The sequence below is a fragment of the Lissotriton helveticus genome, chromosome 12 (assembly GCF_964261635.1).
Source record: "Lissotriton helveticus chromosome 12, aLisHel1.1, whole genome shotgun sequence".
In the NCBI taxonomy this organism is placed as follows: Eukaryota; Metazoa; Chordata; class Amphibia; order Caudata; family Salamandridae; genus Lissotriton; species Lissotriton helveticus.
In genome coordinates, this window is record NC_136073.1 from 79,151,697 (window position 1) to 79,179,169 (window position 27,473).

Genomic DNA, 27,473 nt, shown 5'->3' on the forward strand with positions numbered 1-27,473 from the left:
CATATGCCCTTTCACCCCTCAAACTGCACATCGGCAACAAGAAAAGACCTCTGACAAAGAGCCCCCTCATGGCGCCCTTTGGGCATTGCAGCGCCGGCCCAACGAGGAACTGCCCGATGATGAAGCATGACACCTTCTGGGGTGTGTGAGAGCCTTTGCTCCTAAAAGGAGCCATCCCCCTGCTATCCTTAAAACCTACTGGTACCTGGTACACTACAACATCTTACTCCCTTTGGCAACCCCTTCCCTGCTTCTCCTAGGAATGGCATACTCATGTTTTCTCTTATAATAAACAGTTTACATTGTTTTACATACATTTTTTATATTAAAATATGTAATATTTAAAGAATAGTAAACTTTAAAATATTTACCTTTTCCACTGGGAGACCTCCTATGTTTAAAATTAACTAGTAGTAACTTTCCACTTGTATATCCTGTTGTATAAGGTTCAACCAGGGGGTCTACCCTTAGGTTTAAATCTACACTCAGAAATGGTGACGAGCAAAAAAGTGTAGATTTACCCCAAGGTGGATTATCAAATTTACCAGTGAAAATCTACATGTGTAAATCCACAGCTGTGAATCATGCCGCTAATATTGACACTGCTCCTACTGCACACAATACAAAATGAGGAATTATCTACCCTTACAGACAACGCAAGTCTCCCTGAATTTGAAAGACTGTCTCATCATCAAGTAGCTTTTGAACCTCCAAGTTCTCAGGATACTGACTATAAAATTCCTTGAAATCACCAAATATCGCCTTGAAATACTCCTTACGGGATCCAATGAAGTGCGGGTATTCTTCTGGTGCCCACTTCGTTTACCCTTCTCTCTCGCGCGACTCAGGCAAAGATATGGATATAGGCTTAGCCACTGCAGAAGTGCAGATCACTAGTGATTACTCCAAAGATTTCCCTGTAGGTCACTTCAGTGGTCTTTTAGCCCAACACACTCAGGCAAAGGTTGTCACTAACAGCAACACTTTCCCTCTGCTTGCACTAGGAACAGTCCATCAGTCCGTGCAGAGAAAATACCATGTTACATGTTTAGACTTCTAGGTGGAACACCTCTTGACTGGTGTCTCTACGGGGAACATCCATTACGACGCGGTGTTTACACCGCACTACCATTACAATGCTGGTTTTACAACGCAAGTCGTTACCACGACTTGCGCTGGAGGGCGCTCTAGGCTAAGGAATAGTAGATTTACTATTCCAACACCTTCCCTACTGTACGTAGGCTGGTGTTGGAACAGTAAATCTTACTATTCCTAAGTCCAGCACCCTACAGCGCAAGTCGTGGTAACGACTTGCGTTGTAAAACTAGCCTTGTAATGGTAGTGCGTTGTAAACACCACGCTGTATTGACATACAACTGTCTCTAACCTACTCCCTTTTCCTGAGGCAAGTGCTCCCTTTTGCCTCTTTTCCAGAAGCGCACAGAATGCTGCCTTAATGCCTCCCACGTGGCTATTACCATGGACTTCCCTCCTTTGCAAATCCTTTTCCCAAACTGAACCAAACTTACCATACCTGCGGACTCCAGTACCTGCGCGTCTGGTTTTCTCCTATGACAGTCCATTGATTCACCTTACAGATGGATAGAGGCTTCTACTATTCACCTTGACCTATATCTCTACATTTACTGCAAATTCACTTTAACACACATGTTTCACATTTTGCGCCTTTGCTCTGGACTCTTCTCTCACGCGTGCAGTGCGGCACCTGTGTGATTTAAACATTTCTCACAGATTTATCAATATATCTCAAAGATACGCTTTTAATTATGATAGGTATCCATCAAATGTTACAGCCTGAAAAGCCCCAGGCCTACATGCCACCAAGGGGTTAAACACATTAGCAGTTTGATTTCAAGATTTCAATGACAAATAAAAAAAAGAGAAACTACAGTCAAAAGAAATAATCTACTGTACCGTTATTTATTGTGTTTGGTTTATATTTATGACTGTTTTCTCGCACTATTAATTTGCAAATCTACTGTCTTGATTAATGGTGTTCCCTCATTTCGCATGCCTATGGGTCTATCCATTCTCATGAATTTAGCTCTGGCCTACTGGCTAAAATACCAGCTATGTAAGCAGTAGAGACAGATGTTTAATCCAGATTTTCAATTTTACCAAATGGTGTGCATATCATTGCGAGCCAACTTTGAATTTTCTCTCTTGGTAAAAATAAAATGCCTGGCTGTAAAATCCAAACCTAACTCACAAAGGTGGGTTTGGAGTATACTGCCCTAAGGAGGACTGCAAATTGTACCCGCATTAATGACACCTAATGATTTTTCACAGGAAAATGTTCCATGCACCAGAGGTTGTAACTTTCTGGGTGTTCACAAATATTTATAGTGGCTCTATGGCACTTGTATAAACTTCTAAATGTACAGCTTAAGAAATGTGGGACCAGTTGTGCAAAACATTTTGTAGTCCCACAAGCTCTGATTCAGAGTTTGCATGGATGGGGAGGTTACAGTATAATGAATTCTGGTGCTGTCAATCATTCAGTAATGCATTTTGTTTATTGTAGGAAACACTCCAAAGAGTTTGAACACATTGCAAAGTAAGTTTCATTATTTTTCTTCTGATGCTTGACATAAAAACACTGCACAGTAGCCAATGTGTTTCGCTCATACACCAGGGAGATTCTTCAGAACTTCAGCTAAAACAGTGAAAGCACACATTGATGTGAAACATATTCTCTGTGAAGTGTCTTCTACATATCTTGGCTTGACGGGGATAATATCCAAAGAAAATTACCAATTTGGACCTCAAAGGCTGAAGTTTTGATGGAGGCCTCTGGTATATGAGCGGAATGCGCTGGCTGTTCTGCTGTGTTTTTATGTCAGGCATCTGAAGAAACATAAAGATATTTGCTTTGTAATGAGCTCAAAATCTTTGGAGTACTTACTCCTGGTAACAAATAAAATTACTGAAAGTTAATCAATCAATCAATTCTATTCTTTATTCGAATGTCAAAAGACAATCATGAAAGATAAAACATACAGAATGTATAAAATCACATACAATTTACTGAAATGGTGAGCAATAGTAATACAGAAATAACATGTTTGAAAAATAAAGATTTTTGCTATATTATACAGCTGCTTTGAGAAAGCTACACATTCTAAAACATACATCGCTATTGGGTCACAATTGTAAGAATCAAAGAGAAACTCTGCGATGTTTAAATTATGGATTTTAAAAAGGCGTAATAAATATAGAGCTTTAAAGGATTTATATAACTTACAAAATACCAAAAAGTGCAATAAAGATTGGGAGGAAACATTATCACAAGCACACTCATTCTCTTCAAAATTCCCGTAATAACCCCTTGGAAAACAGAGCATAAGGGTCTACTGAGTGTAGAGAAATGGAGTTTAGCAATTACCTAGAGACAACACCGATAGCTGAACTTAATAATGATAAACGTGACCTAATAGAAATTCCTACAGACTGGGAGGAGATCGCTATTGCATTAACTAGCCCGGTTGAATTTGATAAAGTTTTCTCGCAACAAATAAAAGATCTTTTTACTGATGTAATAAGCTCCATTTTTGACGGGGCTTTACCACCGAGCTCTTGGTCAACCACTAAAATTGTGATATTCCCCAAAAAGGATAAATCACCCCTGAAGATGTCATCATACGAACCCATAACTTTAATCAATACCGACTCTAAAATATTTTCCAAAGTCATTGCCTCTAGACTATCCTTAAACATCGAGCCTCCAGTCTCAAGCTGGCAACATGGGTTCTTCCCAAAAAAGGGCACTGCTGAGCATGTCCGTTGGACTATTACTTTATTTGACACCGCAGGGGTGACAGGAGACCCGATCTCACTAATTCTTTTGGATGCTGAAAAAGCGTTTGATCGGGTCTTCTGGCAATTTTTATGGGCTGTCATTCGGCGAATTGGCTTTGGCCCCAGGATAGTTCAGGCACTACAGGCATTATACCAAAGACCCACAGCTAGAATTTCAATTAACGGATCTCTGTCAGAACAAATAACGATATCCTGAGGGAGGAGGCAGGGGTGCCCCTGTTCCCCGTTACTCTTCCCCCTTTAAATTCACCCCTTGATTAAAAGAATCAAATTAAATCCTACAATTACAGCAGTGAGCAGGTTTGGTATTGATACAAAGTTCATGGCCTATGCCGACGATCTAGCTATAATAACACCTGAACCCAAAGTGGCTATCAGGGCTTTGGAACAAGAAACCCTAGAAATTGGTACAATTTCTGGATATGCCCTCAATAAAACAAAAACACAGATTGTTATAAACGAGAAGATAGCCTGGGTGGATGATAGAGTCATCAAGAAAGCTAAATACTTAGGGGTCAATATAGTCTCCGATCTAGACCTAAAAGTCAAAGAAAATCTGACCCTGCTGGCAGCTGACATGAAGAAATCACTCTGAAAAATTGTTATTCTACATCTCACAATAGTAGGGAGATGTAACGTCTTAAAAATGACTTATTCCCCAAGCTACTTTACTTTTTCCGGACAATTCCGCTAGATTTTAATAACTACATACTCAGAATTTTTAAACACATTTTTTCCCAGTTCATCTGGGCTTATTCACAACCGAGGAGGCTTTTAACCTACTTTCTTTACCTAGAGATAGAGGAGGGTGGGCTCTTCCCAACTTAAAACTATATTATTGGTTGGCCGCCCTGCAATACAGCCCCGAGCTACTGTATGATGACTACATCCTAAGTTCATCAGGGTTGCCTTCCCCTTACTTTTTACTTCTAGGGGAAAACCCTAGGTCCTTCTTCTGGCGCCAGCTGGAATTCAGCTACTACAAGAGGGTCAGATTTAAACCATTGATTAATGCTATTCTGGTGTTCTCTAACATCCGAAAAACATTCGGGCTGGCTAAATTGAACTATTATACCCCTCTCAGAAACAACGATAATCTACCTCTAATCTTTAAAAACGCATATCTTTAACATTGGTATCAGGCTGGTATACTCAGACTAGGAGATTAGATTACCCCTGATGGTATTTGTTCATTTGAAGATTTGAAGTCCTGCTATCAATTGAATAGCAACCAGATATTTCAGTACCAAGCTATTGCAAGATATCTAACCAATAAAACAGGGGGATTAGCAGGGTCCGCAAGGACCGACCTCTTAGACAAACTGCTTCAGTCTAATTTACCAAGGATAGGGAGTATGTACTACATACTAAATGAACGACGACCTGATGGTTTAAGCAAAATAGACGCGAAATGGCAGCAGAAACTAAACGTTCCCCCTAACACTTTCTGTGAAGCCCTGGGTCTCGCGCAAACATATCTGTTGTCACCTAAATTGGAAACACAATTTTATAAAACAGGTTATTTTTTATATATAACTCCTAGCAGGATTGCTAAATGGGCTTCGGGCAGTGGAACAACTTGCCAGAGGTTCGCGGAATACTGTGCGGACTCCGTGCATATGTCCGCTACATGCCAAAATTGGAATTATTATTGAAAGAAATACAACGGTTTCTAACTAGAGTTCTGCTATTAGATATTCAACTTACACCAACAATCATTATGTTAGGATTACATGACACGATTGATCTCAAGAAAGGGGGTGCACTACTGTCTGAAGGGGGTGCACTGCTGTTTGTTGCAATGACCATTCTTCGGATTTGTATTGCCACATATTGGAAAGATCTGAATCCTACTTCTTTTGGTCAATGGCAAGCTAGACTGCTGTCTACTCATAAGCTAGAGAAGACCATTTACGCTAAAAAAAAAAGGCAGACGGGCAATAAAAAGGGACTAGTGATTTGGGACCCTCTGGATAGATGGCTCAACACCTTGAATATACAAAAACTACATTGAATGTTATTGTTAAAACATTAATGCGATTCCCTCTTTCGGTTTTCCCCCCGCCCCTTCTCCACTTGGCTGGCCCACCTTCGCCCTTCCTGTGCCCCTCCGGCACCCTCTCCCCCCCCTCCGCTATATGCCTCAGGTTGTTCTTCCTGTTAATTTAGCCTTTGATTTTCTCTTAAAATAAGTTGCTTTCCTGTCTGTTGAATGCTACAGTGAATTTTCTTTCATCATGAACTAGTTGATTCCCACTGTTTGTAAACATAAAATGTATTGTTAACTTTTCTCGGACCCGGGGAGGGGATGGGGAGGACGAGGTATGGTGAAGAATCAATTGACTTTGGGCCATATGTATCAAGCAAATTCGCATTCGCAAAGGCCGAACTTCGCAGTATTTCGGCCTTTGCGAATGCAAATTTGCTAAATGGAATGTATTAAGCAAAATGTGGTTCAAAATAAGGAATCGCAAAATTTGTGATTCCTTATTTTGCGATTGCATTTAAGGAATCGCAAAATTTGTGATTCCTTAAATGCAATGTATGATGCAAAAAAATTGCTAATCGTCCCTAAGGAATCGCAAATTACCACCAACTTCAGGTTGGTGGTAATTTGCGATTTTCTTGAAAAATGCCAATTTTTGGATTTTTCAAAATACCATGTGATGCACATACATGCCTTTAGGGCATGTATGTGCACCACATGTGCACCCATGCTTATTTCAGGGGTGCAACAGGGTGTCCTTTGGACACCCCTGCACCCTTGAAATTATTCTCAATTTGCGATTAGCAAATCGCGAATCGCAAATTGAGAATAATTTCACATTCATTCCTATGGGCCTCCTGGCCCATAGAAATGAATGGGAAATTATTCCTTAATTGCGATTAGCAATTTGCTAATCGCAATTAAGGAATTTTAAGAAATCGCTAAAAAATAGCGAATTTCTACATACATACAATTTTGCGATTTCTAAATAGCGATTCCTTAAAAATCGCTATTAAGTAATTGCAAAAGGGTATGTTGATACATACTTTGTTATCCTTCGGTGAAGTTTAATAAAAAAAAAAAAAAAAAATTAAAAAAAAGGAAAACAGCATAAAACTCCGAATTTTGCTAGCAAGGCTCTTTCCGAGTTGTTGGTCACATACAATATATACAGTTCTGGAGTGAGAGTAATTTTAAGTGGAATATAATTCCTGACTAATAGTTTACTTAATTCCAGGCTTTCCCTTATAATACAGCGTCTTTCCATAAATATGCGCTTCACCGAACATTTATCAGCCCTGCATATGGATAAAGGATTATCAGATAAAGCACGGTTACCCAGGGCAGTAAACTTCTGTTTAACATAATCAAGCCAGGGGGATATTCAACCCCCGACACATGGTACACAATCATTGATTATATTATGGGTAAAAGAAGCCCTGGGTTTATTCCATATAGGAAGCCACGGCAAGCGAGGATGGTGTCCTCAAGGTACGATCGAGCTAATCCTTTGCGACAAAAGTAATAGGGGTTGAGAGAGGAAGAGAAAGGAGACGCCCGCAGAAGCAATTCTCCTACACCTGCAATGCTTTACACTCTCTATACCCCCGATCTTCCTCAATCATAACTGGAAAGAAGTACAAATTGCTTCAAATACATTTGTAACAGTGAAGCTATTGACTTTCCCCCTACTGATTTACAGACATTAAATAAAGAATATCTAGTTTCTTTAAATTTGGTGTTCCTACATCTGATGTTCTCTGTCCCTGAGCCATTGACTACACCTAAATAGGGGTATCCGGGGACAGTTTCTAAAGTGTTTTCATTGACACATATGGAACTCAAAAAATAATGTTTAGGGCCACAAGTGAGATTTAGAGTAATTAGTTGATAAGTCAAATCATACATAAATTCAGAAAAACATGTACCAAGCGCCTCAAAGTACTAGGTGTCCGTGCTAAAAGCACAGCATAACCAGCGTACAGCAGTACGGTGTAGGGATAGAGTTAGCATAAGGAACATCATGTGTGACTGTACTTAAAAAATCATTACATTTATTATGTATAAAATAAATAAATGAAGGGCTAAAACACAACCATGCCTAACACCATGATGTAAACTGAAAGGATCAGATAATTCACAATTTGAGCCAAACCTGACTCTGGTGGTCATGTTTACATGTAAATAGGTCAAAAAATGGGCAATCCCAATGTCTATCCCCATCTCCAGTAATATGGCCCACAATGTGTTGCGATTAACCTTATCAAATGAAGAGGATAAATGCATAAAGGCAAGATATAAAGGGGTCTTTTTAGCTATGGTGTATTTACCCAGCAGCAAATTAAGATTCAAACACTGCTCTATGGTTCCTAAACTTTCCCTGAACGCATATTGAACGCATATTGAAAGGGAGATAAAACATTATTGTCATTACAACATTCTCTTAATCCATTACTCTACCCATTATTTTAATGGTGGAGTAGATTAAGGATTTAGGGCCATATGTATGAAGGTACCGATTAGCGATTCTGAAATAGCGATTTTTAAGAAATCGCTATTTCAGATTCGCAAATTGGTATGTATGTAAAATTTGCTTTTTTTTTAGCGAATTCTTAGTATTCCTTAATTGCGAGGCCCATAGGAATGAATGGGAAGGTATTCTCAATTTCGCGATTCGCAATTTGAAAATCGCAAATTGAGAATAATATCAAGGGTGCAGGGGTGTCCAAAGGACACCCTGTTGCACCCCTGAAATATGCATGGGTGCACATGTGGCGCACATACATGCCCTAAGGACATGTATGTGTGTCACATGGCACTTTGAAAAATGCTGAAATGTGCATTTTTCAAGGAAATCGCAACTTACCACCAACTAAAAGTTGGTGGTAATTTGCGATTCCTTAAGGGCATTTAGCAGTTTTTTTTGGCTTCATACATTGCATTTAAGGAATCGCAAAATTTGCGATTCCTTAAATGCAATTGCAAAATAAGGAATCGCAAATTTTGCGATTCCTTATTTTGCACCAGATTTTACTTCATACATATCATTTTGCTAATTCGCATTCGCGAATTTCGGCCTTTGCGAATGCGAATTTGCTTCATACATATGGCCCATAGCACTTTGGGTCTGAGCGGCTACCTTTTTTGAAAACTGGGACTATAATGCTACTTGCCCATGTAGAGGGAAGGGCCGTTAAAGCTAAATTAGTAAATATATTAATAAGCAAAGCTTGAAATTATCAATAGGTACTGCATCCGGCCCAGGGGCTTTGGAGGAGGAGATGTTATTAAGAGCAATAGAGCTCTTTTCATAGTGAATTGAAGCTTGTCAGTAATAATGTTAAAAGATGGCGGATCAGCAGGGACAATACTGTCAGAGGTTCTACAATATATATTGTTAAAGAGTGTTACCCGCTGATCACCCGTAATGTGACTGCTCAGTAGAAAGAGTGTCTGCTTTTGTATGCTAAATTCACTAACTGCTCTGCAGAATTCACACAAATTCTTGAGCGTAGCTGCGTTGGACAGCCGGTCCCAATTATCCTTTTGAATTTCACACTTCCTATTCCTGAATGATTGAAAAACAGAATTTGTTATATTGTCACCTCTCTGTCTCTGCAATGGCTTTTTGATATTGGGGTCTTGGGCCGCTGACCCATGGAGTTGGACAACACATGTATGCAGAGTGCAGAACCTGTCGGGTGGTGTAGTTGGGCATACCTTTGTTGCCATTGTATTGTGTAGATTCAGAGTTTACAATGGCAAGAATGCTTTTTTCTATGCATAAATCCCATTTTAGAAGTCAGTAACTTCTTTTTCCAACTCCTAAAAGGTGTTTAGAAGTGAATAAGGACTTGCTATTTGCAAGGTGTGTGTTGCAAGTGTCCCTTCCAATTTGCGATTCTTATTCCTAAGTGTCAATGGTTTAGGACAAAAATAGATTTGGAAAACCAGTAAAGAATTACGGATCCTCAAGTTGGGGTGGTAGCCCATTTTCAAAAGGGAAGGGGTTGCCCAGGAGACACCTTTAACTTTATGATTGTAAAAAGAAAAACATTTGTTGGGGCTAGGCAGTGGTCAATGGGACTACTTTCTATTCCCGAACAAACTTTTTAAAGGTTTAAAACTTTTGTTTTTTAAATGCAGCCAAATGGGTGGCATTAAAATAAATCTTTAAAAAGTGATCAGAGACATGATGGTCTGCTCACCCCAACGAGCCATCATCCCTTTAATGCCTTCCAATCGTAGTGCGTCTCAATTTGTGACCTACTTCGTGACTATTGATCAGGTAGGTCAGATTGCATCCCACTATGATTCTGAATTTTATTAACTCGCCTTTAGTACATAGTTCGATTTGCAAAATTCCACAGTGATAGCAAAAATACTAGCAGTATATTACATCAGTGTTTCATACGACTCCCCCCTGGTGCCAAAGATGTATGAGGTATGGGTAGGTGTATGGAACACTGCCAATACTGTGTGCTTGTGGGGGAAGGATAAAATAGTTTTTCCGGTCACTGTAAAGAAAAAAAAACATGTTTTCATTAAAATGTCACGAAATATTTAGCGTTGGACATCCAGATCCTTCACACGGGAATTTTTTTAGAATATAGACAGATGCTAGTAGGTTGCAAGATTAAATCTCCATCATGTTTGGCTTTTTCTGAATAGGGTTAAAAGTTGTGCTCTCGACAATGGTATGTGTAAGCCTTTGCAAGCAAACACATACTCGATTTTTATGTGACTCAGGGCCATATATTTCAAGATACCAATTAGCGATTCTGTAATTGCGATTTTTAAGAAATCACTATTTCAGAATCGCTAATTGGTATGTATCAAGAAAATCGCAATTTTTTTGTGATTTCTTGATATTCTTTAATTGCGAATTCGCAATTAAGGAATACTTTCCCATTCATTTCTATGGGCCTCCTGGCCCATAGGAAGGAATGGGAATTTATTCTTAATTTGCGATTCGCAATTTGCTAATCGCAAATTGAGAATAATTTCAAGGGTGCAGGATGTCCAAAGGACACCCTGTTGCACCCCTGAAATAAGTATGGGTGTACAGAATGTGCGTCACATGGCACTTAGAAAAATGCAAAAATGGGCATTTTTCAAGAAATTCGCAAATTACCACGAACTTGAAGTTGATGGTAATTTGTGATTCCTTAGGGACAATTAGCAATTTTTTTTAGCTTCATGCATTGCATTTAAGGAATCGCAAAATTTGCGATTCCTTAAATGCAATTGCAAAATAAGGAATCACAAATTTTGCGATTCCTTATTTTGCACCTGATTTTCATTCATACATCCCATTTAGCAAATTCGCATTCGCAAAGGCCTTTGCGAATGCGAATTTGTATGATACATATAGCCCTCAGACCTTTATTTCTCTGTCTTGGTGTCTTTACCCATCAAAAATTGGGAAAGCTTAAAAACAGCTAAGCCTCAGTAATAAATATTTTAAAAACTATACACTTATTTCCCCACAGGTCAGCAATGAAGCAGTGTTGCAACGCGTCTGATTGGCTAATTGTGTCACAGGAGAATGCACCTCTAGGTCAGAATATTGTCTACGAAGCAGAACCAAACAAGAAAATGAACGTGACAGCGGAGATGTTCAACCTCTTCCCAAAGGTAGCATAATTGAGAAGGAAGCAGGAGAGGGTGAATGCATGATTTCATCAGTTGATGCATGGATGAATACAGGTGGGCTGGGTGAATACATGAATTGCTGGAGGAATGACGAGTACTAAGGGGGATCAATGAATGCGGGGATGGATGAATACATAAATTTATTATTTAATGGATACATAGATGAATGAGTGAGTGCTAGGAGTGGATGGATGAGTGGTAAATAAACCACCAATATGCTACACAATAGTTTCTTGAAGGCTTTGGATTTGTATCAGATGTATATCTGTAAGTAGTTGTGCATCTCGTATATAGCCTCCCTCCTAGCTTGTCACTAACTATACCTGTGTATTTGCATGTAATACATATTTCCCTGGCAATCACAGGCGTAATTCTTTTTTTCCATCAACAGTTAATTTCACTCTATATATCTATGCAACCATGGCTTTGTCTTTCACTAGTGGCAGTCTGGCCTTTGCTTAAATAGGGGGATACCTTTGTGGTGGCCTAGGAGCCCCTTCCGCCTTTACAAGAGGGGCCTGGAGGGAGTCAGGGCACTGGCTGTGCACCACCACATATGTGGGGGACAATCAGTATCCCCCTGGACAACATTTTTTGCTACTAATCCCATGTATGTGACACAACACGGATGCAATGGCGAATGGTGTTCCCCCATTCAAGTGAGGGAATATTTCCTTGTGATGGTGCCAGCGCGATCCATGTTATAGAAATGACTACACAAGCACCTGCAAACCCTGCTACAATCCCAAAGTGCCCCGGGAACACAAGATGTGGGTGTACCCATTGCACCCTGTAGTAAGCTGACAGACCGAGAAAGGAGACATTGAGAGTGATTTTTGAAAGGTTTATCCATAAGTCCAAGAGAAAGGAGCCACTGCGCAGTATCCAGTTGCTCAGGAGAAAGGTCGGAGGAAATGGACATGAATTCCAAGAAGAAAGTGGAACATACCACGATTTGGTATGAATCTTAGAATGTTACAGTAACTAAGGCAATGACCATACATAACTTTTAACAGTAACCATAGACTCACATAGCGTAAAGAACACTACATAATTTCCCCTCCATACAAGCAGTGCTTAATTTGTAAAAAAAGAAGTGCAGGTGCTGAAAATTTTGCCAAGGAGGCCACCGCTCACGTCTTCCTCTGGTGAGCCCCACTTTCAACACTCACTGCCTCAGTCTCTATCTTCTAACCTTGATCTGTTGTCTGTCCCATAAGTCTTTGCTCTAAGAGTCTAACCTCTCACCTCTCTAATTGTTTTCTATCACCTTTGTCACACCCTGTATTTCTGATTTGCCCTCTATTCATTTTAGCCCTGCCCTCTTTTCTCTTCACTTTTATCAATGCTCTGCTCTCTCTCCCCTCGATCTTGGCTTTTCACTATCACTCTCTAGCAGTGATTAGCTGTGTCTCCATTTAATCATTTGTCTGCTTTGTTTCTCTGTCCTGTCCTCCACATCCTCTCATTCTATCTTCTCTCTTCTTAATGCTCTCTTCTTCACATCATGGCTGCTTTCTCCTTGTATCTGATTTGCTCTCCTCCTTTTCTTCTACTTTGCTCTGTTTTATCTCTCACCTCCCTTATTGTTTCTTCTCCTCTTTACTCTTGCTGTCTCTCATCTCTAACACTGCTTCTGCCTGTGACCCCTGTCGTCAGCGTGTACATGTCCCTACTATTTTGAACTCTGCATTTTCCTGTCCCCAGCAGTAATGCTGCCATTGCTGGTAAGTAGGGCTGCGGTGCCCACTGGACTCACTCACGCTCATCAATTACCATGCTGGGGTGCAGCGCACAGATCCTACTGGTGATGCCATCGCGCACAAAAGTTGTGTTGGGCCACAGCCGCATCGTGCATATTGTGGATAGCAGCAATGCAGGCCTGCCGGATATGCTACTCTGGCTACACAACAAGTGAAAAGTCCACACTTTAATTTATACTTCCTCTGGAGCCCTCACTCCCAAGTTCCAAATGCGCTCTTGCAGCTTCCTTGCCTCAACTCCGTCATAAGCCAACCCCAAGCTACAATTATCAAATAGGAGGTTTAGGCTCAAGCAGTGGCAGGATGCAGCAGACTAGGGGAATATAATGCAAGCCATAGTTTGTCGATAACGTCTTGGATTTGTGATCAGCGTGATGATACACAATCATGCCTGCCTGGACAGGCATATGCCAGCCTGCCTATGAACATTTACCAGCCAGTCACCATGCAATGTATGTAATTCTTTTTATTTTGAACTGAACAATTAATATTGAGACCACCACCTGCAGGTTCAGAAATTGTAGCCCCCCCCCTGTGAAAGAAGTGCAGGTGCTGAGCACCTGAAAGCAAAAAAAAAACAATTGATGGACAGAATGCAGAACAATGTCATGCATTCACCCCAGTACAGAGATCTGGGCCTAAATCCATCGTTTTTTTGCTCACCACACCACCCCAGTTCAGACATGGCCATAGGCAAATCAGCCTTGACCCTGTGCCTCATGGGAACAGTCCAGCCTGAACTGCCAAGCCATGTCTTCCCTGGACCGGAATCAAGCATCCTAGGACCGGTTTCTGGCTATCAGCCGTCTTCAGCCAGGATAGCTTGACTCCAGTGGCGTGGAGAGCACGGGACTCACGTCTGAGCATACCCGTCCCACACGGGGTGACAAATGCAAAAAAAAACAATTGATGGACAGAATGCAGAACAATGTCATGCATTCACACCAGTACAGAGATCTGGGCCTAAATCCATCGTTTTTTTGCTCACCACATCACCCCAGTTCAGACATGGCCATGTGCAAATCAGCCTTGACCCTGTGCCTCATGGGAACAGTCCAGCCCGAACTGCCAAGCCATGTCTTCCCTGGACCGGAATCAAGCATCCTAGGACCGGTTTCTGGCTATCAGCCGTCTTCAGCCAGGATAGCTTGACTCCAGTGGCGTGGAGAGCACGGGACTCACGTCTGAGTATACCCGTCCCACTCGGGGTGACAAATGCAAAAAAAACGATTGATGGACAGAATGCAGAACAATGTCATGCATTCACCCCAGTACAGAGATCTGGGCCTAAATCCATCGTTTTTTTGCTCACCACACCACCCCAGTTCAGACATGGCCATGTGCAAATCAGCCTTGACCCTGTCCCTCATGGGAACAGTCCAGCCCGAACTGCCAAGCCATGTCTTCCCTGGACCAAAATCAAGCATCCTAGGACCGGTTTCTGGCTATCAGCCATCTTCAGCCAGGATAGCTTGACTCCAGTGGCGTGGAGAGCACGGGACTCACGTCTGAGCATACCCGTCCCACTCGGGGTGACAAATGCAAAAAAAAACGATTGATGGACAGAATGCAGAACAATGTCATACATTCACCCCAGTACAGAGATCTGGGCCTAAATCCATTGTTTTTTTGCTCACCACACCTCCCCAGTTCAGACATGGCCATATGCAAATCAGCCTTGACCCTGTCCCTCATGGAAACAGTCCAGCCCGAACTGCCAAGCCATGTCTTCCCTGGACCGGAATCAAGCATCCTAGGACCGGTTTCTGGCTATCAGCCGTCTTCAGCCAGGATAGCTTGACTCCAGTGGCGTGGAGAGCACAGGACTCACGTCTGAGCATACCCGTCCCACTCGGGGTGACAAATGCAAATGTACTGGGGTGAATGTATGGCATTGTTCTGCATTCTGTCCATCAACTGTTGTTTTTGCATTTGTCACCCCGAGTGGGATGGGTATGCTCAGACGTGAGTCCCATGCTCTCCACACCACTGGAGTTAAGCTATCCTGGCTGAAGACGTCTGATATAATTAAACAAAGAGAGAGTAAGGGATCAATTCGCAAAGGCGAACGGAGTGTACTCCTGGTCCCCTAGGTCCAAAGTATACATAAACATAAGAGGAGTACCGACAGACACTGTTTAAAGAACACAGTCTGAGTGGGATGACTACAAAAAGAAGAGAGTCCTTCTTTTATTTAAAAACCCCTCACTCACCAACCTAGTTGGTGACATGCTTCATCATCGGGGTCCACCCTGATAGCCGAGTGCCATCAGGGTGTGCTGCGACACCTGAATTACAGTGGAGCGGGTATTCGTGTGTGAGAAGTGAAAAAAAGTGTTAAAAATTGTCCTGGTATACTTGTGTGAAAAGAATTTTTATTTGCAAGTTACTGGACAATATTAAAATCAAGTGTGTGGATACAAAAAAGGTATATTATGACCATGTGTATCACTATGTGTAGGGTCTACATGTTTCAACCCGTCGTATGGGAGTACCGGGTTTTCATCAGGACCAAAAAGAAGGAAGGTGGGTGGTCAGGACACACTAACGACCTGCCAGGCCTAAGTTCCTTGAGGCTACATACAAAAATCTGTCGTAGGCAGAATCTTCACACCCAGGTGGGGGTGAGAAAAGCAAAAAGACCTGTGGAGGAAAAGAAAGGGGGTCACGAATATACATTTTACAAGCCTGTAACGTCGTGCCGTGCTGATTCTCACGTGTCTGCTTGCTTACTATACATCCCATTCAGAAGATATTACAAACGGTAGTGGTGTGTAAGACTACACATCATTTGATTCCTAATGATGGTGCTCACACTTATTGTGAAATATCAAAAGCCTGCCTGAGGCTAGAACACGCATACTTTATCAATATCGGCGTGCTCTGTGATCAACCGGTCCTAGGATGCTTGATTCCGGTCCAGGAAATACATGGCTTTCTGTTCGGGCTGGACTGTTCCCATGAGTCACAGGGTCAAGGCTGATTTGCCTATGGCCATGTCTGAACTGGGGTGGTGTGGAGTGCAAAAAAACGATGGATTTAGGCCCAGATATCTGTACTGGGGTGAATGTATGACATTGTTCTGCATTCTGTCCATCAACTGTTGTTTTTGCATTTGTGACCCCGAGTGGGATGGGTATGCTCAGACGTGAGTCCCATGCTCTTCACACCACTGGAGTCAAGCTATCCTGGCTGAAGATGGCTGTTAGCCAGAAACCGGTCCTAGGATGCTTGATTCCGGTCCAGGAAAGACATGGCTTGGCAGTTCGGGCTGGACTGATTGTATCCTCAAGATATTTACAAATCACATATAAGTGGCCCTGTTTTTGACGCCTATGGAAATACAAGGGCCCAGGTTTTTCTAGTCACTCATACACCAGCAAAAAACAGGTGGTAATATGCCTGGGAAACAGGTCAGTATTCATAAAAGATGCAGAAAAAGGTTGCGGTAACACTGTCGCCATGTTATTCCTCATTCCAGATGTGAAACCAAATTGTGCTTTAGTACCACTTAATATTGGTATTACTGTGTGCGGTATTACCTGTAGTGTCTTCTCCAACCCTGGAGCATGAGAAGGAAATACACCACACAGGATCTGCAGTCCAATGCTACTTTATTCCTCAGCATACGCTCACACACTGCGCATTATCTTATACTCAACATTAACCACACCCTAACACCTGCCCACAGATGACGTATTTCCTGTTCAGAGTCCAGCACAGACTCATGACAGTCCTAATGCGTATACCATCAATATGCTACATCTCCTCCTTTGTAAAATAAAAAGGTGGTGAACATCATGAAAAGCGCATTTCTTCAATTAGTCGGCGAGGTGTTCACACTTATCATCCGGACTGGGTGATCCGAGATGATCGAGGTCCACCCTCATTAGACAACCGTAACATTGGGTCAGGTGCTTGATGTGGATCTGCTGGCAGAGGTGATTCACTCATGGTTTCAGGACTCAAGAGGTGTCTGAAATGTGACTTGTCCCGAGTGATGGGTTATCCAGGATGATGTGCTGTTATCATATGTCCCTTGCATGCCACTATCTGCAAAGGATCAGAGGCAAAAGGAGTGTTTGTTTTCCATTTTCTTCTCTGCTTAAATGAACCCAGTTACCTCTGACAAACGTTCTCTCCCAGGCATGGCAACACCGATCTACATACATTTTCAGTTTTTTTTCCCGAGGTGGGTCGGTGTCTCTAACTCAGTCAGTATTCACTAATCGATCCAAGGTCCATTGGGGTCGTTTTGTTATGATGGCTCTGCCAAATAGGAAGGTGGCTGGATTATCACCAGTTGTGGAATGAGGGGTAGCTCGATCGGTCTGGAGGATCTGGAATACGGCTTGGTTTAAATTGATTCCCTCCATGGATGCTCGGTGAATGACCCTCTTGAGGATGCCCATGCATCGTTCAACTACACTACTGGCCTGGGCAACAGGGGTGTACTCTTTTGGTGCTTGACGTTTAGTTGGTCAAGAAATTCTTTGAACTCTTTGCTGTTAAAGGGCAGGCTGTTATCAGATTTGAGTATTTCAGGGATGCCCCCCGTTGCAAAGATGTCATCAAGCCGTAATATGACATTGTCATAGCTTGGCAAAGATAGGTCTTCCACCTAAGGAAAACGTAAATATGATATCCATTTTCTAAAGGCCTAAAAAAGTAAACTGCTGCAATCCTCTCCCGAGCATTGGCAGGAAGGTTAGACATTTCCACTGGGTGCTAGGTCAACTTGGGAGACAAAAAATTGCAAGTGTGCCATGCCTTTAGTTCCTTCTCAACTCGGTAATCTAGCTGAGGAACGAACAGTCGAACTCTTAAGGCTCTCTTGGTGGACACAATACCAAGGTGCCCTTCATGGGCCAGCTTGATGACCTGCTGTCTTAGGCTCCCAGGAGTGACGATTCTTGAGCCTCGCAGTATTACACCTTCTTGGGTGAATTACTCACTCATCCTGTAAAGGTTTGAACTTTTGGAATTCAACGTCATTGGCAAGGGGCCGGGCATTTCTCCTCCATGATTGCATGATAATATGTTCTTTGATTATGGTCATGTCTTTATCAGCATTGGTGGCAGCAATGATTTGTTTCCCAAACAGAGCTGCTGGTGTGCTGGATCTCAGAATAAATTTGAGATAGGCTTCAGCTGTCTTGGATGATATGACTGTGATGATGTAGTGACAAGCAAACAGAGTTAGGTCCTGAATTGGGACTGAGGGGGGGCTGGACCATTCTATATCAGTATACAACACAAATATGCCCGACCTCCTCGTTTCTTGGTAGTATAATCTTTATACACAAGACCAGATAACTATTAATCAAACCTAGTCAGGTACTTTTATTTCTACCCATCAATCATGAAATACATTTTTTAGAAAGTGCATGTTTTTAGGCAAAAAAAGATAGATATGTACAATTCCAACATTTCAATACATTAACAATACCAAACTAACAAATTTTAAACAAAAAGATTTAGTAAAAATACATCCATATAAACAAATGACATTCACATAAACTAATCACATTTATAATAAACAGACAACAAAGCAGAATTGAATCCCAAGAGTGAAAAGATATAGATCTTCTATTTTACAATATCAATGAATGGAAGCGTGACTCTTGTAAAAGTGCCGACGCGTTTCGGGTGCGAGTAGGAAGTTGTCGAACCCTCATCAGGGCTTTGATACTCTCTGTATAGGATGTAAACAGACAATACAATTTTTATTGACAACCTGTTGGCCTCATCATTTCTACTATCTCACACTTATTATGTGTGTTAGAACCAAAGGGACTACCTTTATCATACGTATGATAAAGGTAGTCCCTTTGGTTCTAACAAACATAATAAGTGTGAGATAGTAGAAATGATGAGGCCAACAGGTTGTCAATAAAATTTTTATTGTCTGTTTACATCCTAAAAACATGCACTTTCTAAAAAATTAATTTCATGATTGATGGGTAGAAATAAAAGTACCTGACTAGGTTTGATTAATAGTTATCTGGTCTTGTGTATAAAGATTATACTACCAAGAAACGAGGAGGTCGGGCATATTTGTGTTGTATAGTGATGATGTAGTGGCACACGTGAAAAGTAATCTATTGGGTTTTGATCCTTCCATGGTCTGTGCACGAGCTCATAGTTGTACTCTTGCAGTCTCAACCCCTACTGCTCAAGCGAAGAGGCATTTTAGCCTTCAGTTTACAAAAATTGTAAGCTTTGCCAGGTGGTCTATGATGACAGTGAAAGTTTTCTGTAGAGGAGATTACTTGAAAATGTCCACAGGCCCATACCACAGCCAGACTCTCCTTTTCCGACTGAGGGTAGGCGCGCTCTGTTTCAGACAGGCTTCGACTGACATAGGCTACAATGTGTCTCTAAACATTTGGAAGCCCATTGAGATGAGCAAGGATTGCCCTTAGCCCTACCAGATTTGCATCAACCGTTAATTCGGCATGTAAATGGGGTCAAAGTAGGCCATTTCAGTGGTATTCTCAATCGCATGTTTAATGTCTTTGATACTCTGATCGTATTCCGGAGACCACTGCAATGGTACATTTCGCTTTGTAAAGTATCTAAATGGGGCACTTACTGTAGCAAAGGTACAAATGTACTTAAATGAGTAACTGGCCGTGCTTAGAAAGGATCGCAGTATGGTAACATCTTGGGTGGGGCATGTGGATGGCAGTGCTTGCACCTTGTCTGGGTCTGGAGTCATTTGCCCATCATAGAAGATGTGCCCCAAAAATCATTTTTTTTTTTTAAATTCCTCATATGCGACAATAGGCGGGACATTCTAAACTCCAAACATAGCCCACAGCCATTAAGGCTTCTGACTTCCTAAATCAAGCCTCCTTCAAACAATTAATGGGAGGTTTTTGGGATCCACCGCTCAACTCCTACTATGTTGAGGTTTGTCTTTAATCCTTGGACTATTAAAAACACATTAACTGGCCTTGTGGAATTTTGACCCTTCTCAATTGAAGTGCTAACTTGACAAGAGTGAGGGGAAGGGTTCCTACATCTTGAATGAACCATTTATACATTCCATCCTGCCAATACGCTTCGCTGAGTTAACCCATTCAGTGGTAAATATCCATTTAATGCAGATTTCCCTGTGTGCAATTAGTATAAGAATAATAAGAAATTGGGATTGAGATTTTACCAATTTCCCCTTTAACACTTCATCCCCTAGAGTCAGGCTTACCTCTATATCTCTTTCCGTTACTTCTTTTAAAATCTTACCCACTTCTTGCCTGAATAGTTGGATTCCTGGACACTGCCAGAGTAGATCAACATCGTCGGCCATCTTAAGGGCACAATTCGAACAACACCTTGTTTTCTGCCCTACCAGTTTCGGTAACTTCTTTGGAGGCAAGTACACCCTGTACAAGGTAAACAAATGTGCCGATCTCACAGGTGACCTAAGCGTAGACTTTGATACTTGCCAAAGGTGAAGTAATTCTGGCATGCGCAGGTCCAGTTTCCAAATCTCCTCTGGCAACGTGTGTGTGTGTTGTGGGGGGAATCTACATTTTGTACCAAAATCCAGTACCACTTCTATACCTCTTTATTCTCTGTTCAGATACTTTGTAATTCTTCCTCTCATTCTGTTCTTGCCCCGTTCACTATATGACAATACTTAATTCTTGAGAGTCTATTGTTTGTAAGCTTTGCTTGCGAATCGTGGTCGATTGGAGAGGTGGTGGATTGTGGTGGAGTGGGGTAGATTGGAGTGGAGTGGAGTGGGGTAGATTAGAGAGGAAAGATTGGAGTGGAGTTTGGGGTGGAGTAAATTGGAATAGAATGGAGTAAATTGGACTGGGGACAACTGGAGTAGAGGGTGAACATCCTTTACCACGAATGCGTTACAAAGCATGCCATTATCCCGCATGTTTTACTCCGTGAAATCTTTTACAACGCAGGGCTTTACACAGCAAACCATTATAACGCATTCCTCAAAGCAACGCCCCGGTGGAGTTAGAATAGTAAATTGCATTGTAATAGGGAACGTGTTGTAATGGATTGCGTTGTAAAGCCCTGTGTTGTAAAAGATTTTGCTGAGTAAAAAGTGCGGGGTAATAACACGCATTGTAAACACCTGCAGAGGAACGTGTTCTATTCGAGTAGAGTGAAGTGCTGGGGGTAGATTGTAGTGGAGTACTGTAGGATGGAGTGGAGTAGACTGGGATAGACTGTAGTGAAGTGGAGTGTGGTGGGGTAGACTGGGCTACATTGGAGTGGAGTGGAATAGACTAGAGTGGAGTGAAGTAGATTGGAGTGACGTGGGTTGGACTGGAGTGGGGTATGGTGGGGTAGAGTGAGGTTGGGTGGAGTGGGATAGATTGCAGTCGAGTGGGGTAGATTGGAGTGGAGTAGATTGGAGTGAAATAGATAGGGCTAGAATGGAGTGGGGTGTATTGCGGTGTGGTACTCTGGGGAGGAGTAGATTGGAGTAGGTTAGATTGGGGAGAGTAGGGTGGGGTTTGTTGGCGTGGGGTGAATTGAGGTGGAGTTGGTTTGAGTGCAGTGGGGTAGAGTGGAGTGGAATGTGGTAGATTAGAGTGGGGTATGTTGTGGTAGATTAGAGTGGAGTTTATTTTGGTAGATTGGAATGGAGTAGATTGTGGTAGATTGGGGTGGGGTAGATTAGAGTAGAGAGGAGTTGGAGAGATTTCAGTGGAGTTTTGTTGGAGTAAATTGTAACGGAGGAGAGTAAATTAGACTGGGATAGATTGAAGCAGAGCAGAGTGAAGTGGGGTAGATTGGAGAGGATTCAGGTAGATTGGAGTGGACGGGGTTTTGTTGGGGTACATCGGAGTGGGGTGCATTGAGGTAGATTGGAGTGGAGTGGGGTAAAATAGAGCAGAGTTATGTTATGGTATAGTCACTTATAGAGCGCACGTTCACCAGACGGTTTCATGGCGCTAAGGACGGTGGGGAGAGAGGAACCATGGGATCTAAATTAGGTCACTATATGCTTGAGTAAACAGCCGTGTCTTGAGCAGCTTCCTGAACTGGGCATAGGAGGACACCGACCTCAGCTCCACAGGAAGGGAGTTCCAAAATTGTAGGACCAGGGTGGCAAATCTGGAGACGCCATGCTTCTTGCGTTTGAAAGAGGGCATCATTTGCAGATTCAAGTGGGAGGATCGCAGGTCTCGAGAAGGGATGTAGAATTGGATCCTAGAAGAAATGAAGGTTGGGCTATTGCTGTGAAGAGCTTTAAAGATGGTGCATCCCTGCTTAAAACCACTCCTCTTGGCCACAGGAAGACATAATATGCTGCCACTTGGGTAGATGAAAGATAAGTCTGGCGGCTTGGTGTTGAACCAATTGGAGGCGTTTCAGTTGGTAGGCTGGGATGCCGACATACAATGAATTTGTTGTGAAACAAGGGGGAAGGCCTGAACCTGTTTTATTTTGCCGTTTTTTAAAATTCACGCTAGATCAAACAATTTATTTAGTTTGAGCCGGTACTTTATTTATACCTTTTCTTTAACTTTTTTTAGTTCTTTGTTGTATACTCAAAAACAGAAGGAGACAATAAAGTCTATAAACAGAAAGTTCATATGTACATTTGATTCAAAAAACATTAAACAACAATAGTGTGTTTTAAATACACAATGTGGACAAACATAGATGAGAAAAAATCACGAACTAACAAACATCCAAATATATTGATGGTCTTATGTTACCTTCAGCAATAGCGTCTAAATATTATTTCATAGACATTCTAAAGATGTTATGTGCATCAAAATTTCAATTAAGAAAGAATGGGGAAACTCAGGGAACATATTAATGTCTACTACATGGGACTTTTCCTCTAAATATAGACAGAAAATAAATTCATAATTCCTCCGTGTTCCTATCATGTTCCTATCATGTATCATCATAATGCATTATGCATTATGATGATACATGATAGGAACACGGAGGAATTATGAATTTATTTTCTGTCTATATTTAGAGGAAAAGTCCAGTGTAGTAGACATTAATGTGTTTTTTAATTTAACAAAAACACCAAAACAAAACAGATTCAGGCCTTCCCCCTTGTTTCACATATATATATACAGCCCAGCCAGAACCTGGCCTTTTGGGCCTAACTCCCCTTCTTACCAACATACAATGAATTGGCATAGTCCAATCGGGACATTACTAAAGCTAAGATAGCCAGGGTCAGGGCTTCCCTGGACAGGAATCTGCTGATCTTTCTAATTGAAGATAGAGGCGCTAGAGAGCAGGAAGTGAGAGCAACGATTTTTTTTTTTTTCGCTGAGCTGCGGAGCTGAGCTGCGGAGCACCGGAGTAGTCGGGGAAGCTGCAAGCGGCAAGCAGCAGTCGGTGTACGGTCCCAAACGACCGGAAAAGGGGCCGAAAAAAAGGGCGGCTGTGACGGGAGAGGTCTGGAGAGTCTGCAGTTTGCAGCTCGTGCAGCTCACGATGGCGGGCGGGTGTGGTGACATCGGACGTTCCCACGTCCTAATCCCCTCAACCTGCCAATTAGCCCAGCGGTCTCACGGCCCATGACCCACGATCCACGGCAACGGTGTGGACGGTGAGAAAGCTTTGTGGAATCACGTTGGGTGGGGGTGCTGTCTTGACTGTCTTGACTGTTCTTTTCCGTCCTGTCCTGTCCTGGCTGATTGGTGGGCGCCGGGTGGCATTGCTTGACTCCTGTGCAAGGAAAAAAGGGAGGGCACTGATTGTAGGCTATTTGTAGGTCAGGTCAGTGGAGACCCTAGGAGGTCTTAGGGTCGCTACTACGCAAGGGGATACAATTTACCACTTTGAACAGGGCCAAATCTGCTCTAAATACCAGCTACAACTAGCTACAACTTGCTACAACTAGCTATAACTGACTATTAGCTACAAGCAACACCTAAATAAAGAAACCTTCGACTACAATAGTCATTGTCCAGCTCCTCCCTCCTGCCCTCGCTCTCTCCCTGACGGCAGCTGCCCCTTAAGGCGTAGACGGGCTTGGGAGGGTGAGGGAGAATGTGAAGGTGCGGTCAGGCTATAGGCTATAGGCATAAGGTAGAAGAAGGTAGAAGAACGCAGAAGGCTGAAGGAGTGATAACTACACTTTCCGCCATTACACTTTCACTGCACACTCTCTGGGAATTTGAAGCACAACCTCTATCTGATTTGCTCGTGCGTGAAGTAGGAAAAGCCCTGAGGGGGCAGGTATGACACAGGTTGCAAGCAGGTGTGAGTGTGGAAATCTGCGCTGCGATAACAACTCCGCTGTAATCCAACAAGCATCCAATAAGTATCCTAACAGCATCCAATCAGTATCCTAACAACAAGGTAAGATTGCAAGCAAGCAGGTGTGAGCGCGGAAATCCGCGCTGTGATAACAACGCCGCTGCAATCCAACAAGCATCCAATAAGTATCCTAACAACGAGGTAACTGGGGATGCGTTCTGGGAAGGAAAGATCAACGGGCCCCCTGACAAAGAAGGTGCGGAAGAACCAAGCACCCAAGGTACAAAAAAAGATAAAAGCGCAGGTAAAAGGATTAAACCAGACCTTAATCTCACCAATTGCTTGAATGTTCGAAAAGTCAACTAAAATACCGCAGAAATTCGACTTCTTAGCTGATCCGACCGGGGTACTAATGTCAATGGAATCAGACACATCAAAAAACCAATTACAAACCCCAATTGAACCGTTAAACATCTTTAAGAAAAAAAACAGTGATATAATAGACTCAGCTGAGGAAAAAAATTTAATAAATGGAATGGAACAAATGAATTTATCATGCGAAACCCTGAACTTAAAAAGTGATCTAATACATCACACTTCACCGCTCCTAAAAGATGCTGAGGTAGCAAATAAGGATAAAAGAGAAATTGAAGGGTCAATACACATTATACATCTGCAGCAACAACCTATAGCATTGAAAAAGCCAATACCATTAGAGATCAGAGTGGACATAACAAATAAAAGGAAATTGCAAGAAACAAGTTATAATGATACTGACACGAGGAAATCACATGTTGTAGAATCTACATCATTAAAAAAGTTTGCGAACAGTATCAACAATATGGAGCGGGAAACGCAACCACTATTATCACTAGAGGTCGAAGTGGACACAACAAGAAAGCGGAAATTGCAAGAGTCATTTATTATTAATGTGGACACATCGAAAACACATGCAGCTGAATCTACACCAATAAAAAGACTTACCAATAACCTCACAAATCTTACAGAAAAAAAACAAGTCTGTGTTACCCCAATTAAAGGAGATGTGAGTCATCCAAACCTAGAATATAGTTTTTGTAAGGTAGATATGCTCAGAAAGTGGAAGCCAAGGATCAAAGATACCGAATGGCATATGTAACGAGGAACATCCAATAAAAACGATAAAATTGGAAGGAGAACATCATATAGACGAAGTAACAAACAAAAACCAATATACCAAAACAGATCTGGATCAAAAACCAAAAAACACAACAATTCAAGATCCAGGAGCTATATGGGACATATTTTACCAAACTTCTGCTTTAACATTAGAAGCATTGACTTATCAGTCAAATAAAATGGACACCCAAATAGAAATTCTGGGAGTAATGGCTAATGCAGTCTCTGGAATAGACCGAAAATTGTCAGAACTAAACCACCTAATAACTAAAGCTCAAAAATATGCAGCAATTACCAACAACTTTGAATGCACTTGTGAACCAATTATAAATAAACTTTCAACTATCCCTGAAGTAGTTAACACCATATTAGAGGATGTCAAAGACCTAGTTCAAAAAAAATATATTAACAAAAAAGAGGAAACAGGTCAAGCCCGCAGCCTATCTGTGATCATACTAAATCTCCAGTAGGGAAGCAACGGGAGCTGGTGGAATCCAAAAAACGAAAACAAACGGAAAATATAATAGGTCAGAACGGGGAAACCGATTCGTTACCCATAACTACAGAAAAGGATAAGGATAATGGTCAAAGATATAAAATTTCAAAGAGACAAAGGAAAAAAATTTGCAAAGCAAGAAATAAGGTAAAAAAAGAAAATACAGTAAAAATATATCCCTGCTCTGAGAAATCACTAGAACAATTTGTCAAGCTAAAATCAACTCACGGAATGAATCCGTAAATCCCTTGCAACAAAAAAAGTATCCAGCACAGTTAGAAAAGCAGCCAAGTGAGACAGCGAATAACTCAGAACTAGCAAATAGAAAGATGGGTAGTGGAGACTACAAATATAATAATGAAGAACTAATTATTACAAAGACTGGCCAAGAGAAACTAATAGTCTGTAAAACCCATCAAAAAGTAATTGAAAATAAAACGGACCCGTTATTCTCAAATACGCCATCACAAATAATATTGACACCATTATACAACTCAAGAGGGACCAGTGACACTCTAAATAGAGGTAATATCTTACATCTAATGAAATCAATACCTTCTTTAGAAAAAGTAACTACAAAAGACATTGAATCTGTGGGCTTTGCACATAACCGGGATGGTACTCAACCACTCACAGTCTTTTTAAAACAAAATATTATAATAAAGAAACATAGAAAAAACAGACAAGGCAATATAACAGTAGTACATCAATTGGGCGAGTGCTCAAGGATGTCGGGAGATACACAATAGTATAATACAGGAGTTGTTGTACACAGATGAGGGGGCTGGAAGCAGGAAACACATATTCAAAAACACAATACGCAATACTACATCAGGAATGTCGGGTCAGGGAGACAAGGGGGGACTTGAGATCTCCGTGAGAGGGGGCGTACATATATCTCCCCGGTACGAGTTCCATTGATTCCAAATTTTCCCCCATTTTCTGGGTCTGCCTCTCGCCACGTATACATTCTTCTCTCTAACATGCACCAGTCCATATTCTCTTTCCAGGCCGTCACTGTGGGGGGCCTTTGGGACCCCCAAAGCTGTGCAATGTCTCTCTTAGCGATCATATTACCAAGGGTAGTCCATCGTAGCTGTGACACATCATAGTCATTCGGCCCCCATACATTCAGCAAACATCGTCGGGCCTCTGGCAACATCACAACACCTGTTACTTCATTCATCACCTCATGTATACGGTTCAAGTAAAGCACCATCTCAGGACATTCCCAAATTATGTGGAGAAAGGTACCAAGCAGACCACAACCACGCCTACACAAGCCGTCCGTCGAATAGCCCATACGGACCAGGCGGGGGCCGGTAACATAAATCCGATGAAGGATTTTAAGCTGGACCAG

General features: G+C 41.9%; 1 protein-coding gene across 1 annotated transcript in view; it reads left to right on the plus strand.

Annotated features, from left to right (window-relative positions):
- LOC144797694 (alpha-2,8-sialyltransferase 8F-like) overlaps window positions 1–27,473 on the plus strand; it is a 177,384-nt gene that overhangs the window by 67,342 nt on the left and 82,569 nt on the right. The window contains exon 4 of the mRNA XM_078668424.1: window positions 11,320–11,464. Coding sequence (XP_078524550.1) covers window positions 11,320–11,464 — 145 coding nt within the window. The remainder of the gene's footprint in view (window positions 1–11,319; window positions 11,465–27,473) is intronic.